Source organism: Diaphorina citri, unplaced genomic scaffold (assembly GCF_000475195.1).
Source record: "Diaphorina citri unplaced genomic scaffold, Diaci psyllid genome assembly version 1.1 scaffold167, whole genome shotgun sequence".
Taxonomy (NCBI): Eukaryota; Metazoa; Arthropoda; class Insecta; order Hemiptera; family Psyllidae; genus Diaphorina; species Diaphorina citri.
The window spans coordinates 257,380-277,539 of NW_007377604.1; the positions used below are offsets into that span (position 1 = coordinate 257,380).

General features: G+C 40.0%; 1 protein-coding gene and 1 long non-coding RNA gene across 2 annotated transcripts in view; both read left to right on the plus strand.

The window, feature by feature from the left end:
* Positions 1-20,160, plus strand: part of LOC103505356 (putative ammonium transporter 1) — a 21,709-nt gene extending 1,549 nt beyond the window's left edge. Inside the window, exons 2-8 of the mRNA XM_026820687.1 lie at positions 578-823; positions 1,434-1,632; positions 11,067-11,133; positions 11,395-11,506; positions 12,741-12,859; positions 19,302-19,509; positions 19,597-20,160. Coding sequence (XP_026676488.1) covers positions 578-823; positions 1,434-1,632; positions 11,067-11,133; positions 11,395-11,506; positions 12,741-12,859; positions 19,302-19,509; positions 19,597-19,697 — 1,052 coding nt within the window. The 3' untranslated portion in view covers positions 19,698-20,160. The remainder of the gene's footprint in view (positions 1-577; positions 824-1,433; positions 1,633-11,066; positions 11,134-11,394; positions 11,507-12,740; positions 12,860-19,301; positions 19,510-19,596) is intronic.
* Positions 2,286-5,716, plus strand: LOC113465831. The gene is made up of 3 exons (XR_003390422.1): positions 2,286-2,309; positions 2,727-2,866; positions 5,669-5,716. It is a non-coding gene; the product is annotated as an uncharacterized LOC113465831 (long non-coding RNA).

Sequence of the window (20,160 nt, forward strand, 5' to 3'; positions counted from 1 at the left end):
AAAATAAAAAAAAAAAAAAAAAAAAAAAAATGAGATGCAAAAGTCCGCTGTGAAATTGTTTGTGAGTTCAAGAGAGAGTTTGTGAGTTCAAGAGAGAGTTTGTGAGTTCAAGAGATAGTTTCTGAGTGTGAGTTCAAAAGATTGTGAGAAAAATATAATGGAAAAAAAAATTGCAGGTCCATTGGATTCCCAGTTAGTCGGTAGTTTGTGAGTTCAAGAGATCATTTGCGAATTTGCAGGAGATCTTCTTACAAACAAAACTGCATTTTCAAAGCTTCAAAATCAGCAACACCTTGGTGGTTAGAAAGTGGACTTAAAAGAATGTTTTTTTTTTTTTTTTTTTTTTTTTTAAGAGGTTTGACAGAGGGAACTGTAACTGCTATGGTCTTATCGTCCCGAAATCGAAGAGAGAAGGAAGACAGGATAGGAGAATGCCAGCCGTTCCGAGAACGAACATCATCCCATCAGGACAAAATCCGCCCCGGGCGGGAATCGAACCCGCGGCCTAGCGCTTACAAGGCAGACGCACTACCAACTAAGCTAACTAGGCTGGCTAAAAGTGTTTAAAATTCAAATCAATCCCATTTCTCTTCAGTCATTTGCTGTATCTTCTACTGGGGTATTGGCTACTCCCTGGCCTACAGTCCGGGGAACCAGTTCCTAGGTCTGTCCCATTGGGGTGGGGTTGGGGTCACGGGCGATCAGATGTCCCACTGGTTCTTCCAGTTCATATTTGCCGCCACGGCCGCTACCATTCTGTCCGGCGCGGTGGCGGAACGCTGCAATTTCATCGCCTATATTGTGTACAGCGCTGTCATTTCAGGTAAGAATCTCTAAAGGTATTTTTATTTATTTATTATGGGACTGGTTGCTCCTCTCCCAAGAGAGTATGCAATTAACACTGCGACCTCTGTAGATCTATTGTGACCAGTATTTTTTCCCCTGCCCAAGCTGCTATACCCTGGCCTTGATGGAAAAGCAGTCTGATACCCAAAGGAATTTAGACAAATTTGGTGTTTGGTGATCTAGGCATTTCTGATGATCGTTATTTGAACTCAAGTTTCTTACACCCAGTATTTCACATATATATTTTTACTGTCGTGATTTCAATGCCCAAGTTTTCCTTGTCCTAAATAACTGGACAAGGAAAACTGAAGGTTTCAGTGTTGGGGTTTTACCCTCCATTCAATGATAAGCTAGGTACCTGTCTTCTCACAATAACGAATAACTCAGATTTACCTCACCCAGGAAAAGACAGCAGACAGCAGCACATAATAGATCAGTTGCGCTTACTTGGGTGATGTTTCAAAGTCATAGAGCAGGAAAAATGAGGACCAACAGAATTTTTCTTTTTCTTCAAACTTGTGAAAAAACTCTGCTTTACCACAAAGATTCATGATTTGATTTGATTTTTTGACTGTTATATTCTACAGAAACTTCTGATTTCTTTTCGTTCGGTTTTCAGTTGGTCGGTGTGGGCGCTCTGCTCCTCGTGGTCGGCTTCCTAGCTTTCAACGGCGGATCTCTGGGTCACATGACTGCACGTGGTGACGGAGCCCTCATAGCTAGCGTTATGAGTAACACAGTGATGGGCGGGGCTGGGGGCTCCATCGGCATACTGATTGCGAGTAGGCTGGGACTGTGGCCTTTTTAAAGGGAGGAAAAACATCATATTTAAAACCTAGGTAACTTCTTTTCCACAGATGTCAGCCGATCCCTGAGCCCCCATTTACCTCCACACAAACCCCCGCGCAAAACATCCTTCATCGACACTAGCGCTCGGCCCGTACAGCGGTAACCAAGCGAAATGAACCGGACCACGGTTGCCGTGACAACGTTATCACCCTCCTCGTTATCAGGAGAGGAGATCTCGGGTAGCGTGGAAGAAGAGTTGGCTGTCCTCAGACAAACCTACGTAGATAAGTTGAGTTTTTACTTTCTGTTTTTCTCTTCTTTTTCTTCTTCTTTTTTCTTTTTAAGAAAGATTGTTGAGGTATTGAGTTTTTCATCCTCAACAAATTACACAACTATGTAGTGCCTATAACTACTTAACTAACACACTTCAAACCAGGAAAAGGAAAGTAAAAAGTGGAGGAAATAACAGCGGTCGGATGGAAGAGCTCCTTCAGGAGAACGCTCTGCCAGTTAAACTCCTAAAGGAAAACCAGAAAGAACAGTGTGTCCAGATCAATGTGGCAGCAAAAAAAATAGGCATTGTTGCCCAACATGTCACATGTGCAATGGTAGAGAATCTCTAAAAGGGGAAGCTATATTGCACAGTGCTTCCTCCGATAATGAAACAAAGTCAGGTAAGGGCGTTAAGGCGATATCCACCTTACCTGTTCTGGAATCCAACCTCTGAACTTAGAGCTACCTCTGCATTTTAGAAGAGAGAGTTTATCAAAAATAGACCTTTATCTGAATTGCAACAATGTAGGGATTTCCTCTGCACTGTCACATTGATCTGGATGAACTATACCTATGCACCTTCTTTAATACGACACCTACCAAAACGTGATTCTGTCTTTCGTTGGTAATAGGTACTTTACAAAATTAATCTTTTTCATATTATTCGGTACCTATTTATCTATGCACCTACACTACAGATTTGTTACTAGGTAATTATTAAATTATTTTATTAGTAGAAGTGCAAGAGTTTTAGCCATAATCGAAAGTGCATCAGTGAAGAAAGAAAAAAAAAGTTTTTATTAACGCTCTTTTTTCAGTACCTTTTTTTACCTATAAAGCTATAAACCATTATGAGTGAATAACGAATTTGAATAATCCCTATACAGATAAAATTACGAACATTTTTCCTCGTGTTTTCCTGAATAATACCTGATTACCTGAAGAATAAGCTTTGAAGGTAAGTACCTTAAGAGTAACAACCTACAGGTAACCTAAGTAGGTATACAATAGATGAAAATTAAAATAATAAAATAATTTCTTAATTTTTCCATTTTTCAAAAGGGTTTTCCGGAGTTTTCCGGAAAACGGTTTGGGATAAAGACAAACGGTTTTCACAGGATTGTTATGCTTACCAAGAGCTATACAAAACCCCCGGTTTGGCCGGTAAAAATTTCTGCACCGTAAGCCCAGGAGGAGTGATTTCCTCAGGTCGGTAAATTAGACATAGACAGTCCCATATTTCTTCTCCCTTTTCACTTCTCAACTCAGTTAGGATGTTCAATCTCTTCTTAGGATCCTGTTCCCAATTTTATTTTAATAATAATAATAATAGACTCTTGAGTGGAAGGCAACCACTAGGCGAAGTTAACGCCTTAGGCGTTCTCTACCACCTAACCATTAGAGCTCCATTATTACGTGGTCAAATTCTCAAATAAATGAGGATAAAATTCCATACCTCGGCTGGGATCGAACCCACGCCCTCCTGATTACCAGGCGAGCGTCTTGACGACTACGCCACCGAGGCAGGTTATTTTGGGCTGGTCTGCTTTAGATTCCTTTATCCTACCTCTCTCAACCCTCCTATCTAGAACACCTCACGCTTTCTCAAGATGTGTCCACACATAGTCGATGGCCGTCGATCGATGCGGATCGACAGCCGGTCGACTGGACACACCTTTATCTCCCCACCTCAGTTTTGGTCTCCCCCTTTGTCTCTTCCCCTGCCAGTTTGGTTCTATTTTCCTTTCCCAAATTTCAGATGGGAATGGTGGGGCAATGGTGCCATGTCAGACAATGTTAAATTTTCCCCACCATGTTAAATTTTCCCCAGGGAAATACAAAATTTCGAAAGGGAAATACGCGTTTTCTTATTTCTTTACCTTTTTCCCATGTACCTACCTATGTAGTAGGATTATTAGGTAAAACAACTCTCGTTTTGCCTTCTCTATACCTACCTACCTGCCTCGGTGGTGTAGTGGTCAAGGCGCGCGCCTGGTAAACAGGAGTGCGTGGGTTCAATCCCAGCCGAGGTATGGTAATTATCCTCAATATAATTTGAGAATTTGACCACAATAATAGTAGTAGCCTACTGCTGGAGTAAAGGGACTTTTCAGTCCTATTCGAGCCCTCTTAAAAAAAGTGTCTAAGTTTAGTGTGCCTAAATGTCTACTAATGTCCACTAGCATAATGTGTACTATAGTAGATGTCCACTAGTCTAATATTACCTATGTTTACTAGCAGATGTCTACTAATGTGTGTCCACCTACATATCCTGACCATCTCAATCTATTCTCTATAGTGTGTAGTTTTTTACATGCAATGCACCTCAGAAAACCCCAACAAAGAACATCCATACAGATCTACAGATTAGCATATTTTAAGTTCAATACTACCTAGGTAGGTTATAAGTATACCTACGTTGGCAGGTAATTTGAGTGCAGACTGCAGAAATATAACTGCGTTTTAAATTGTATTAAGGTGCAAATTTAACAAGTTGGTAGAATACTCTAATAGGTATATCCTCTGGTAATATTGGTACCAGTGGTGGCTATTAACGACTTTGTTATGGAGAGATTTTTTCCCTTGCTTTTTGATCTGAGATCAATATGAATTTGGACTTGAGTGGAAAACCTTGGCAATCTTGGCATTGGTCTTACACAGAAATAAGTAGGTAGGTTGGTATGTAAGTTATAATTATGTAGATCGATTTTCAACTGAACCTTTTGTCCATGTTCCGCGATAAACCTCAAACAGATTGTATAATTTTGGTAACTTTTTTTTTATTATTATTAATATTTATTAGAGTGTTAATAATAATAATAAAATAATAAAATGAATAATAATAATAATAATAATAATAATAATAATAATAATATAATAATGAATCAATAATAATAATAAAGTTACCCAAAATTAGGTATACAATCTGTTTTGAGGGGTTTATTGAAAAAAAAGCTCGTTCGTTTTTTGAAACAATCACGGGCCTCCTGCAGGAGCAAAAGACCCTTTTCTGCCCATGTAAACTACCTGTTTGAAAAGGTCGCCTCACTGGTCCGCCCTGCTTAATAATATTCAGCCGTTCCTACCCTACTTGGAAATTTGTCATCAGCTCGACACGTACCCATGGATGACGAAGCAATCATAAATTATACACAAACGTGACCAGATTTTTTGAGTCTGTAGGTATATTGTGTCTAGTTGGTAGGTTGGGAGCTACTTCCATACGTATATAATATTCGGAAAAAGAAAAAGAAAAAAAACTGTCTAAAGAACATCCCTACAGGTACCAGGAGCAAGCGCCCCATAAGTATCCATGCAGTGTGGCGTAAGCGTACGCCATGTAGGGCGTGTAATGGCCGCCCATACACTCAAAAATTCCACTCAAATACCTTAAATATTTGACTTAAATATTATTGTAGTCTTATTAGATAGAGTATGTGAAAGAAAATTAGTGTCCGCCCTACACTTGTGAGTTAGACCACGCACGCCACTGTTATCCATGATGGCTACCTTATCCATGAAGCCATGATTATTCATCTTCCATCGTTCTTTTATTTTTGTTAGTGCCTTCGGCTAAAGAATTTTACAAATTCGGTACCGAAGTCAATCTAATATAGATCTTGAGCCCTCTGGTAATTTTGCATCAAACTATAGGTCAATGTTAAGTAAGGTGGGAATTTTGCCCATCTGTAAGTAATAATTACCAGGGACTTTTTTTAAGGGGGGGACTTTCATACGACCCAACCTTCTTTTCCACAAGATGTCGGGCCGATCGCTGAACCCCATTTAACTCCACACAAACCCCCGCAAAAACATCCTTCATCCGACACTAGCGCTCGGGCCCGTACAGCGGTAACCAAGCGAAATGAACCGGACCTCCGGTTGCCGTGACAACGTTATCACCTCCTCGTTATCAGAGAGAGGAGATCTCGGGTAGCGTGGAAGAAGAGTTGGCTGTCCCTCAGACAGGAATGTGAATGACGTGTTCCTGTGAGCAATTGGGATCATTGTGGCACGTGGGTATTATTATTATTATTATATTATTATCTATTATTATTATTATTATTATTATTATTATTACCTATTATTATTATTATCATGATTTAAGCAACCTCCGTGGCCGAGTGTGAGTGGTCATCACACTCGGCGTGCACGCAGGAGGTCCCTGGTTCGATTTTCCGGCTCTGTGCTTGGAGTTCGGGGGGCACTCAGCCTCCTACTTTTTAATCGAGTAGCAACCAGTGGCGGCATTACAAGTCAAAGAAACGAGCGATGATAAATAATATTTTTATTATTATTATTATTATTTTTAAAACAAGTTTCCATTTATATTTAATCGACAAAAAAACTCGGAACATACATTTTTCTTATAAATGGTATACCCATCCGTATAAGCAGAGCTTGTGCCACGGATGGGGAAAATATGATGATTCAGTAAATGAAAGCCTGGTAACTTGTATTATAACCCATCACAAACATAGGTAACCTGTAAAAAGAAGGCCAAGTTTCTGATCCTAGGATCGATCTGAATTCGTAAATTCCTAGCCGTTCAAAAGATAAAGGGGTATCTTTTACAGGACTTCTGGGACACGCGGTATATGATTCTTATCTTATACAGGACTTCTGGGACACGCGGTATATGATTGTATCTCAATACCTACCTTTTTTTATTTTTATTGAATACAATACAATACATAAATAGGGTAGGGACAATATATAAGACATCTATCCTATTTATATAAAACAATCTAGGTGGTACGTGATCATGACAATGTATATATAATTATTATATATACCTACTACTATTCGAGCCAAAATACAAAACTAAAAACTAATAAGGATAAAAAATAAAATAAAACCAAACCTTTACTATCTCCAATCTAACAGAGATCTTTGAATTCTTGCTCTTGTCAAAAGTTAAGCTCAATACCTACCTGCCTACCTTTAAAATTATACTGTCTGGTTTTCAGTCATGCAAGCAGGATTCGCATGTTTGGAGTCCGGATCCATGTATCTCTTACGTCCTCCAGCGAGTCATTTCAGGTAAGAATCTCTAAGGGTAAGATCACACTATTTGGCCGCGCTCCCGCGATATATTTTTACTGTCGTGATTTCAATGCCCAATTTTTCCTTGTCCTAAATAACTAAACAAGGAAAACTGAAGGTTTCAGTGTTGGGGTTTTACCCTCCCATTCAGTAACAAGCTACCTGTCTTCTCACAATAACGAATAACTCAGATTTACCTCACCCGTCAGCTCCCATGGCGTAGTGGTCACTGCGCTCGCCTTGCACGCGGGAGACCCGGGTTCGATTCCCGGCGGGGTCAAGAAATTTGTACGAAACCTATAATTACCTAGCAAAACGTGATTCTGTCTTTCGTTGGTAGGTAATACTCCACAAAATAAATTAATCTTTTTCATATTATTCGGTACCTATTTATCTATGCACCTACACTACAGATTTGTTACTATAGGTAGGTAATTATTAAATTATTTTATTAGTAGAAGTGCAAGAGTTTTAGCAATAATCGAAAGTGCATCAGTGAAGAAAAAGAAAAAAAAGTTTTTATTAACGCTCTTTTTTCAGTACTTTTTTTTTACCTATAAACCATCATGAGTGAATAACGAATTTGAATAATCCCTATACAGATAAAATTACGAACATTTTTCCTCCTGTTTTCCTGAATAATACCTGATTACCTGAAGAATAAGCTTTAAAGGTAAGTAGGTACCTTTAAGAGTAACAACCTACAGGTAACCTAAAGTAGGTATACAATAGATGAAAATTAAAATAATAAAATTATTTCTTAATTTTTCCATTTTTCAAAAGGGTTTTCCGGAGTTTTCCGGAAAACGGTTTGGGATAAAGACAAACGGTTTTCACAGGATTGTTATGCTTACCAAGAGCTATCCAAAACCGGTTTGGCCGGTAAAAATTTCTACACCGTAAGGCCAGGAGGAGTGATTTCCTCAGGTCGGTAAATTAGACAGTCCCACATTTCTTCTCCCTTTTCACTTCTCAACTCAGTTAAGGATGTTCAATCTCTTCTTCGGATCCTGTTCCCAATTTTATTTTGGGCCGGTCTGCTTTAGATTCCTTTATCCTACCTCTCTCAACTAGGGATGGGCGATATTTATAAAAATATCGATATTTCCGATATCGATATATCGAAAGTAAAATATCGATATTACCGATACCTATATCGAAAGTAAAATATCGATATTCCTACATATCGATATTTTTCGATATTAGGGTAGGTAGGGCCGTAGGGGTACTAATAGGGAGAGCTCACTGTGCAACTGAGCACTCTGAAGTCTGACCCCTGCCTTCCTTATAGCTTAAGCTTAGAGCCTTGAATTAAATACCATAACTAGGAGTAGAGAAGATTTCATTCTCAACCCTCCTATCTAGAACACCTCACGCTTTCTCTTGAGTCTTCCACAATCTCAAGATGTGTCCACACATAGTCGATGGCCGTCGATCGATGTGAATCGATGCGGATCGACAGCCGGTCGACTGGACACACCTTTATCTCTGCACCTCAGTTTTGGTCTCCCCCTTTTCCTCTTCCCCTGCCCGGTTGGTTCTATTTTCCTTTCCCAAATTTCAGATGGGAATGGTGGGGCAATGGTGCCATGTCAGACAATGTTAAATTTTCCCCACCGTGAAAATTTCGAAAGGGAAATACGCGTTTTCTTATTTCTTTACCTTTTTTTCCCATGTACCTAACTATGTAAATGCAGTTTCTTTGTGTTATTATGTCACAACTTTGGTGCTCACTGCAGCATTGTAGGATTTTCCCAATATCTAATAAGTCCTAAAATTCAATGTTTACCTACCATGCTGGCACCGGTCGCTATGCGCATTTATATGTCATAGCTACTCATTTTCCTCACGAGGCTGAGTGGGCCCCGCAACAGCCAGTCACGGAATCAATCATTTGCATGATACAAATTTCTTGACCCCGCCGGGAATCGAACCCGGGTCTATTAGAAGCAGACTATATCTATGTACATAGGTAATTATATACCTAGATAAGAACATACACAGATTGATATGGATATCGCACATGTGTATATGGACTTGTCTGAGGATGACCATGAGTCAGGAATTCAGTGATGTCCAACCTACAGGCGGTGGACAAATCTTCAGAATACTCATATTTTAGCCTGTAGTACACTATGTATTAGGATTATTAGGTAAAACAACTCTCGTTTTGCCTTCTCTACCTACCTACCTACATATCCTGACCATCTCAATCTAAGTATTCTTTAGTGTGTAGTTTTTTACATGCAATGCACCTCAGAAAACCCCAACAAAGAACATCCATACAGATCTACAGATTAGCATATTTTAAGTTCAATACTACCTAGGTAGGTTATAAGTACCTACGTTGGCAGGTAATTTGAGTGCAGACTGCAGAAATATAACTGCGTTTTAAATTTTATTAAGGTGCAAATTTAACAAGTTGGTAGAATACTCTAATACCCATAATATATCCTCTGGTAATATGGGTACCCGTGGCGGCTATTAACAACTTTGTTATGGAGAGATTTTTTTTCCCTTGCTTTTTGATCTGAGATCAATATGAATTTGGACTTGAGTGGAAAACCTTGGCAATCTTGGCATTGGTCTTACACAGAAATAAGTAGGTAGGTTGGTATGTAAGTTACAATTAGGTATGTAGATCGATTTTCAACTGAACCTTTTGTCCATGTTCCGCGATAAACCTCAAACAGATTGCATAATTTTGGTGACTTTTGGTTCATTGAAAAAAAGGTCGTTCGTTTTTCGAACTATCAGGGGCTCCTCAGGAGCAAAGACCCTCTTTTCGGCATTAACTACCTGTTTGAAAATTCCCTCACCGTCCGCCCCTGCTTAATAATATTCAGCCGTACGTACCTACTTGAAATTTGGCATCAGTCGACGTACCAGAAATCATAAATTATACCCAACGTGACCAGATTTTTTGAGTCGGTAGGTATATGTGCCTAGCTGGTAGGTTGGTACCTACCATACATACGTACATTATTTCGGAAAAAGACTGTCTCAAGATATCCTATACCTACCTATAGGGGCAAGCGCCCATAACCCATAAGGCATAAGGTATCCCATAACCCATAAGGTATCCCATAACCCATAAGGTATCCCATAAACCATAAGGTATCCCATAACCCATAAGGTATCCCATACCCATAAGGTATCCCATAACCCATAAGGTATCCCATAACCCATAAGGTATCCCATAACCCATAAGGTATCCCATAACAACGTTGGATGATAGGATTATTGAGATATTGGGAAAAAATCCTACAATGCTGCAGTGAGCATCAAAGTTGTGACATAATAACACAAATCGCATTTACATTTACATTTAATCAGGGAAAGGAGACAAATTTTACACGACTTACGACTTGGAAAAAAAAATGGGTACCTACTTGATTCTTCGGTAACTTTGTGAAAGTCCATTTAACTGTTGGGTTGTATAAGTTATATCACTTTTTAGGAAGTGACGTGAAGTAGTATTCTGTTTTCACGTAACCCAACAGTTAAAAAGATGCGTGTTTCACCGCCGTTTGGCCAGCCTAGTTAGCTTAGTTGGTGGTGCAAAGGTATCCCATAACCCAAAAGGTATCCCATAACCCAAAGGGTATCCCATAACCCATAAGGTATCCCATAACCCATAAGGTATCCCATAACCCATAAGGTATCCCATAACCCATAAGGTATCCCATAACCCATAAGGCATCCCATAACCCATAAGGTATCCCATAACCCATAAGGTATCCCATAACCCATAAGAAGGTATCCCATAACCCAAAGGGTATCCATGGATGGATGGTATTCATCTTTTATCGTGGTTAGAGTTAAAGTTAACTAAGTAGAGTTGTATTCGATAATGTGAAATTTAATTCAGTCAAACATGGCTGAACCAGTGAGATTCCGCTTTGGACATAAACACAGCCAAATCTCACAATCTCATTTGGTTCAGCCATGTTTGACTGAATTAAATTCAACATAATCGAATACAATAAAATTAAGGAAGGATTTTGCGCCATCTGTGATAAGGGCCTTTTTTTAAAGAGGTTTGACAGAGGGAACTGTAACTGCTATGGTCTTATCGTCCCGAAATCGAAGAGAGAAGGAAGACAGGATAGGTTGGGACTGTGTGGAAGACCGTGCTGGAATTTCTTGTTCACTGTGAACGCTGGTTTGATGGGAATGGTGAGGTTTTTTTTTTTTTTTAGGATAGAACTTTGATTCTATTTGCTTACCTTTGCTGGAAAAAGTTTGGTCATCTTAAAAAAGCCTACGAGAGAGGCGAAACTTGAGTCGGTTTCGGAAAGTTGTGACATAATAACACAAAAAAACTGCATTTACTTTTACTACTAAAAGTCGCACGTCTACTGGAAGCGTGAGAAAAGCCTAAAGTTCGCCCCGCTCTACCCTCCCTCCAAGCTAACTAGAGTGGCTATTTTGTTCCAGGTGTCAGTATGTGCGGGAGCCAACGTGTTTTCAATGTGGAGTAGCCTTGTCATTGGTCTGATTGCTGGCCCTCTGTATGTGGCGCTCCGATATCTAGTCATCGCGTGTGGAGGTAGGTTGTACGAATGTTTAACCGATTCATCTGATGAGAGACAAGTTGTATTCGAGTAGGGTAAGTGTACCATTTATTCGCCCACTTAAAAAACATACCATTTATCCGCCCACCTGCCCACATTTATTTTTCTAATTTTTTGTTTTTATGAGTACAATTTTTGAATAGCACTGGTTCGCTAGCAGTCTTTAAGCCCTTTCTTTTGATGAAATTGGATCTTGAAATTTATGGAACTGTAAAAAAATGGAGGTTTCATCGTCCCTCAAACCGGAGAAAAAGGAGGACAAGATAGGGAAAAGCCAGCAATTTAAAAAACGAACTTTTCCGTTTGGGATAAAGTTCTCCCCCGGGCCCCTTCCAAGCTAACTAGGCTGACCTAAGATTAGTTTCACACGTACACGTACAACTGTGGTTAAATTCTGTCCGGATTAAACCGAATTAAACCGGATTAAACCGGATTCTCTTTTCGCACCTATCGGAATGAACCGCAAACGAACCCATGACAAAACTAACCGAATGAAAACGTATACGTGTAAAAGGAGCCTGAAAGTGTTTTTTTTTTTTTTTTAATTATTATTTTTTAAGAGGTTTGACAGAGGGAACTGTAACTGCTATGATCTTATCGTCCCGAAATCGAAGAGAGAAGGAAGACAGGATAGGAGAACTTTTTTCAATCATCATAAGAAATTTCTCTTTGGACTAGATTGGACAATGGTCCCGTACCACACCCGTTGCCAGTCCAGCAACTAGTCCAAAGAAATTTCGTATATGATGACTGGAAAAAGTCGCATAATCGAATACAGGTAGGTACTCACTACGGGATGGGCATTCTACGACACGGACTCGTAAAGAACTAAAAAAGACGCGGTGACAGAAATCTTCTTCTTTTTTTAAGCATACAGGGGGGTCAGAAAGAAAGTCTATCGAAAATACCCCCCCCGCATTTTCGAAAGAATTTCTTATTTAAAACCCCCCTTTGGCCAGCCTAGTTAGCTTGGTTGGTAGCGCGTCTGCCTTGTAAGCACTAGGCCGCGGGTTCGATTCCCGCCCGGGGCGGATTTTATCCTGAACGGATAATGATCGTTCTCGGAATAGCCGGCTTGCTCCTATCCTGTCTTCTTTTTCCCTTCGATTTCGGGACGATAAGACCTTAGCAGTTACAGTTCCCTCTGTTAAACCTCTTTTTTTAACCCTTTGATTGTAACAAGCATTTTTTTTTTTTTTTAATTTTCAGTGGATGATCCGTTGGATGCCTCAGCAGTACATTTCGGTGGCGGATTATGGGGGGTGATGTCAGAACCTTTGTTCAGGCGAGGGGGTCTAATCTACGGAATAACCGATGATGCTGTCAAGGTAAGGTCAAATCAATTTAGAAACAGTACAGCTCCTATGACGTAGTGGTCACTGCGCTTGCCTTGCAGACCCGGGTTCGATTTCCGGCGGGGTCAAAAAATTGGCTCCGTGACTGTCTGTTGCGGGGCCCACTCAGCCTCTTGAGGAAAATGAGTAGCTATGTAATATAAATGCTCATAGCGACCAGTGCAAGCATGGTAGGTAAACATTGGGTGCTGGATTATTGAGATATTTGGAAAATCTTACTATGCTGCAGTTAGGACCAAAGTTGTGATATAATAACACAAAGGAACGGCTTTTATTTATTTATTTCTAATTCCAGATTAACTTTAAATGAAAATAGGTACTAAGTAGTAATAAGTGTATAAACAATAGGTATGATTTTTATAAAATTAAGTTCGCTTAGATGATTTTATAAGACCTGGGATAGCAATCACTTTTGGCTGGCTTTCAAACTTTACATGTTCTCGGAGACAAAATTTTAATCCAAAGTTTAAAACTAAAAGACAGTGTATATAACATTCTAATGCAATGTTAGAACACTAATAAATACAAATAATAAAAAAAAATAATAATAAAACTAAAAGATTGACTAATCTGATTGACGGATTTTAGTACAAAGACTAAATTGCTGAATTCTGATTGATTAGTTTCATAAGTGTTACGGGAACACACGATTACATTGATAAAACCATCTAAGTCTAGGAAATCTCGAATCTGTTAAAAGATGCAAGTTTAAACCAACCAAAACTGTCTGCCATTTTTTTACAGGCCTGTTAATTATTACAGTTTAAATATTAATTATTTATGTCCTAAAATTGGAAAATAAAATAGAATAAAAAATTCTCAACAAATAAACTACTTTAATTGAATTCATTAACCTCGAAAATAGTAGCCAGTTAGCTTGGTGGATAGCGCGTTTACCTTGTAAGTGCTATAGGCCGCGGGTTCGAGCTTGGTTGGTAGCGCGTTTCCTTTGGAAGTGCAAGGTCCTAGGTTGTGGCCTTCACCCCGTCCGGGGCGAATTTCATCCTAAACAGATAAGGACGATAAGGTTTCTCTTCGCTTTCGGGACGATAAGACCTCTGTTGTTACGGTTCCCTCTATAAAACCCAGGACCGTATTTAGAGGGGCTGTCCCCCCCCCACCCCCTCGAGCTTCATTTTCTCCTCTACTGTAGGCAAGACTCCGAAATTTTAGAGCATCCTGGATACGGTCCTGATCAAGCCTTTTAAAGAAGAAGAAAAGAAAACCTTCCTTTTCCTTCATTTCCAGATGATCACATCATGATCGACGTGCTAAATCACAACACGGACGCCCGGGTCAAGGTCATGCCAGAGTATGACAACCATGCTAGTTATTACTTTTTGAGATATTGGGAAAATCTTACAATGCTGCAGTGAGCACCAAAGTTGTGACATAATAACACAAAGAAACTGCAACTGCATTTACTTTTACCTCAACCAGGGAAAGACACAGACAGCAGCACATAATTATTGTGGTCTTCTTCTTTGAGCCACTAAGAGCCCGTTCCCACTTGTTGTTCGGAAGAAAAATTCGTGTCGTGTGTAGAAGGAACACTCTCATTTAAAGCACAAGACGGAAAAAAATCATGTCGTGTATAGAAGGAACACTCTCATTTAAAGCACAGGACGGAAAAAAATCGTGTCGTGTGTAGAAGGAACACTCTCGTTTAAAGCACAGGACGGAAAAAAATCGTGTCGTGTGTAGAAGGAACACTCATTTAAAGCACAGGACGGAAAAAAATCGTGTGAAACCGACAAGCGGGAACGGGATTTAAGGTAACATCCACTAACAAACAAACCTCTCCACTCCCAGGCATCACCTACCCCATCGTATCCCATTGGGTGTGGTCAGATGAGGGCTGGCTAAACAAGCTCGGCTACAGCGACTTCGCGGGCTCAGGCGCGGTCCATTTATTTGCGGGGACTTGCTCATTCATAGCGGCCTATCTGATGGGGCCCCGCATTGGACGGTTTGGCAATGGGCGATATTCAAGCCCGCCCCCTGGACACTCCCTTCCGGTAAGCACATAAAGGCCAGCCACTCACTATCAGGTAGACCTGATAAACCCTTGAGTGGTAACTTACCTTGTCAGCCATGGGAAAGATACCTTCGCAATCAATCTAACGATGAAAAGCACAAAATGGTAGAGTTGAGTTGAAAATGAGAATAACTGGAAGAACTGGTAGCTTGTATTTTATTTATTAAAATTAAATAAATTGCAGAGTGAAGCAGTGAAGAAATTGAAAATGATTCAAGTTCTGGAAATTTCGTGAAGTTTTGTTCTATTGATGAATAACGTGCTTCCAAAAATGTACATGGCTAACTTCACCCTAGTCTAGTTCGAGCAAAATCTTGTGCTCGTTGTGAATGCCGTAGTTCGAGGAGGGTCAAGAAGAGACTTCGCTGTTGCCAAGTCTACTCTTTTTTAAGCTAGCTAAATTCCTTTTTTTTTTTTTTAAGGTCCGAAAGAAAGACACACTATCACGTCACGTGAGCTGTGGCTACTATCAACGGATTTACCTAGCTACATTATTAAGGGAAAACTTTGAACTACATCTTTCTTACTCCCCATGAGTACACGTAACCTGCCGTGACGTGATGTGATAGTGGTGTGTTTCTACGTTTAAGGTTCACGCACACTTATTCGTCACGTATACGTTCGGTCACCTTAGTTCATATTACTCCATATCTTGTTCAATATTACTTTACAGTCCGTCTCTGTTGTGGATAAGTATGTTTCTACTTCAATATCTCCACTGGTATATCTCCACATCTTTAAAGATTTAAAGATTTGGGTTTTTAAAAGATGAGTGTTCCACCGCCGTTTTTTTTTCGTAGCAATGGAACAACTGCTACATTAGACGCATGTGGCCTGTGTCGTAGCATGTCCATCCCGTAGTATGCCTCTCATCAGATGGGCGAGAAGAGACACAATACTTCCCATTTAGGTGCTGGGTCAACACGAGAACACCAGAAAGTAACCCGTTGAAATATTTGCAATCGAAAAACGAGTACAAATTTTCGTCGATGGTGGGATTCGAACCCGGGACCTTCTGCATGGCAAGCAAGCGCGTTACCACTGGACCAACCGTGATTAAAATTTAAAATAGATCAAAATTGTCTAGGGACCGAAGATGAATGTACAGTTCCGGGGGCTATTCGGCTAAAAATCCGTGATATTCAAGGTCCATAAAAGAATTCTTTATACCTAATTAAACTAATAAAATTACCTAGGTCACCCTTTTAAAATGAATGACCTTTTACTTTTCTTTTTAATCATTGTTTCCCAGAAGTTATTCCTTTAAAAATACCTATGTATTTAACACAATATTTTATTTCAATCGAGCTGTTTCTAACGGTTTCTAAATCCAATATCATTAAACGATTAAACCAACCAACCAACCAACCAACCAACCAATCAATCAATCAATCAATCATCAATCTACATAATATATACAGGGTGGCCCATTTGTCCGACATCATCTTCCGTTCCTGTTAAGCTTCCTTTTTCCTGATTGTCTATTAATAATTTCCTTTCATATTCTTTGTTTTGAGACCAATTTCAACCCTCTATCTTCCTTTTCCATCTTCTTATGCACATATGAAATTCGTGCGATTCGCTTCCCGTCCGAGGCAAACTTCATCCTAAACAGAAGGTTCGTTCTCGGAACGGCAGGTTTTCTCCTATCCTGTCCTCCTCTCCTTTATTTTAGAACGATAAGACCTCTGTTCTCATAGTTCCCTGATGTACTATATACTAAACCATCAAGCCTTCCTCTACCCTGTATTTTAGGGAAAATCGTTTGAATTTATTTATTTTTTATGTTTATTATTTTTTTTTGATCAGGATAAAATCCGCCCCGGGCGGGAATCGAACCCGCGGCCTAGGGCTTACAAGGCAGACGCACTACCAACTAAGCTAACTAGGCTGGCATGGTGGGGTATTTAATTTATTTTAAGGGTAGGGAGGTAAGGTGGTCTCTTGATCCCTTGTGTGCAGCGTCCCTTTTAGGACTATTGCACGCTAGTGTAGAGTGATCCCACAGATATTGAATATGGGGTCGGATGGAAGAGAATGCCTCCGACATTAATTCTGCAACTTAGTTGGAATATTTTCAATTGAAATAAAGCAACCTCTGTGCCCGAGTGGTTATCACACTTGGATTGCACGCCGAAGGTCTCGGCCTCGATTCCCGGAGGGTTTTTTCGGCTCTGTACGTGGACTTCGGTGTACACTCAGCCTCGTGAGGACTCACGAAACTTATAATAATAATAATAGTGCTTATTTATACTGCTCGCATAGGACTGAAAAGTCCCTTTACTCCAGCAGTAGGCTACTACTATTATTGTGGTCAAATTCTCAAATTATATGAGGATAAAATTCCATACCTCGGCTGGGATTGAACCCACGCCCTCCTGTTTAACAAGCGAGCGTCTTGACCACTACACCACCGAGGTAGGTTGAACATACTCATATTAGGTACCTATGTTTAAATTCTCATTAAATTAGTACCATTATTACACGTATTACCTTTCGAGAAATAGGTGAAGTAGATAGTTATATGTACCACCTACATTTTGGTGGAGATGCCAAAATTACCGCTCAAATTTTCTCTTCACCCCTTTACACCAAAACTGGTCTAAACATTTTGTCTGCTCATAATTAGGTATCTTCTCGGAAGTAGGTATGAAGTGAAAGGTAAACCCAAATCTGAAATGTTTCTTCATTTGGGATTGCATTGTGAGGTATGGAATCCTCCCTTGTACCTAAATACCCCTTAGGTACCCTGTCCTAATATTATGTAGCGTACTTGGAAATTCCCTGTGGAACTCATAAGCGGTTTCCTTAACAACAATATTCCCTATTGCTACATATTCCCTATTATGTTACATATTCCCTATTTTGTAAAGTGTGTTATCACTCCATTATTATTGGTGGTCAGGGCGTTTTTAGGGGGTCCGTCCGGGGCTATTTGACCGGGCGCGGGCTTTTCGAGGGACCCGGAACCAGCTTTTTCAAATAATAATAATAATAATCGCCTATTATGCCTTGAGAAATCCTTGAAAATATTGATGGAATTAAAGGAATATTTCTATAGGATAAAAAAAATGTTAGAAAAGCCCCATTTTTGAAGCTATCACCCCGAGCCCCGGTTAGCCTGAGAGCGCCCCTGTTGATGGAAAGGGGAACTCCATGTGAGGGCGAACATGCTGAATTTCTCTCATATAACTTCTCACGTTTTTGGTCGGTTTGCAACTTTTGACCTGATGGTACAGTGGTTCGTTGCTTCGTTGGTTTGGGTATCTTATGCTAAATGATCCTGAATGTAGGTCACATGAGACTATGAGAGTTATGGTGAATGTTCAGGGAAGGACTGTGCATTCATGTATTGTGTAGGCAAGAAACTTTCCGTATAAGCAGAGAAGGCCACGGATGGGGAAAATATGATGATTCAGTAGGTAAATGAAAGCCTTGTAACTTGTATTATAACATTTATAACCCATCACAAACATAACCTGTGAAAAGAAGGCCAAGTTTCTGATCCTAGGATCGATCTGAATTCCTAGCCGTTCAAAAGATAAAGGGGTATCTTATACAGGACTTCTGGGACACGCGGTATATCTTATACAGGACTTCTGGGACACGCGGTATATGATTCTTATCTTATACAGTAGGTACTTCTGGGACACGCGGTATATGATTCTTATCTTATACAGGACTTCTGGGACACGCGGTATATGATTCTTATCTTATACAGGATTCTGGGACACGCGGTATATGATTCTTATCTTATACAGGACTTCTGGGACACGCTGTATATGATTCTTATCTTATACAGGACTTCTGGGACACGCGGTATATGATTCTTATCTTTTACGGGACTTCTGGGACACGCGGTATATGATTCTTATCTTACACAGGACTTCTGGGACACGCGGTATATGATTCTTATCTTTTACGGGACTTCTGGGACACGAGGTATATGATTCTTATCTTATACAGGACTTCTAGGACACACGGTATATGATTCTTATCTTATAAAGGACTTCTGGGTCACGCGGTATATGATTCTATCTCAATACCTACCTGCCTACCTTTAAAATTATACTGTCTGGTTTTCAGTCATGCAAGCAGGATTCGCATGTTTGGAGTCCGGATCCATAACATTGGGTGCTGGATTATTGAGATATTTGGAAAATCTTACTATGCTGCAGTTAGGACCAAAGTTTTGATATAATAACACAAAGGAACGGCTTTTATTTATTTATTTCTAATTCCAGGGCCTACTTCACAATGCGGTCGGGGCGGGCTCCATATTCCTCTGGTCCCTGACCACCAGTTTCATCCTGTTCGGATTTCTTGTGATATAATAACACAAAGGAACGGCTTTTATTTATATATTTCCAATTCCAGGGCCTACTTCACAATGCGGTCGGGGCGGGCTCCATATTCCTCTGGTCCCTGACCACCAGTTTCATCCTGTTCGGATTTCTCTATTTGATCAATATGTTGCGAGTTCCCAGCACCGAGGAGATAGAAGGCTTGGATATCACCAAACACAACGAGATAGCTTACCCGCCTAGCGCCTGGAATAACTTCCATGCGAAACATATGCTGCCGAGTAAGTTCCTTATAAGCACAAGGAATTAGGTAATTGTATTAAAAAAAAAGAAGAAAAAATAAAAAAAAAAATTTCCTTCTTTTCCAGATGATCACATCATGATCGACGTGCTAAATCACAACACGGACGCCCGGGTCAAGGTCATGCCAGAGTATGACAACCATGCTATGGACAACAGGAGATTATGAGACATTCTGGACCAATGGAATCGCGCGTTTCTTATCCAGCAGCAATCAGCCAATGAGGAGGCTCGAGAGAAAAACTGGAGGGGAAGTGAGAAAAAGATAAGTGAAAAGCGATTGAGGGGAATTGAGAATAGTTTGAGTGGTAGTACAAATTGTTTAAGGGGAAGTGAAAAGATTTTCAGGGGTATTGAGAATAGTTTGAGTGGTAGTACAAATTGTTTAAGGGGAAGTGGAAAGATTTTGAGGGGAAATGAGAATTTGAGTGAAAAGAGATTGAGAGGAAAAAGTTTGAGAGGTGGAAAGGGATTGAGGGGAAATGAAAGCTATCAAAGGGGAAGTAATAACCTGAACGAGAGACAGAGTGTGGAAAAAATGGACAAGGGGGTTCAAACCATTGGTTGAACTGCAACTGCACAGTTTATCGAAAATAAATTGCGCAGTTTTACTTGCAAAAAAAAGAAGAGGG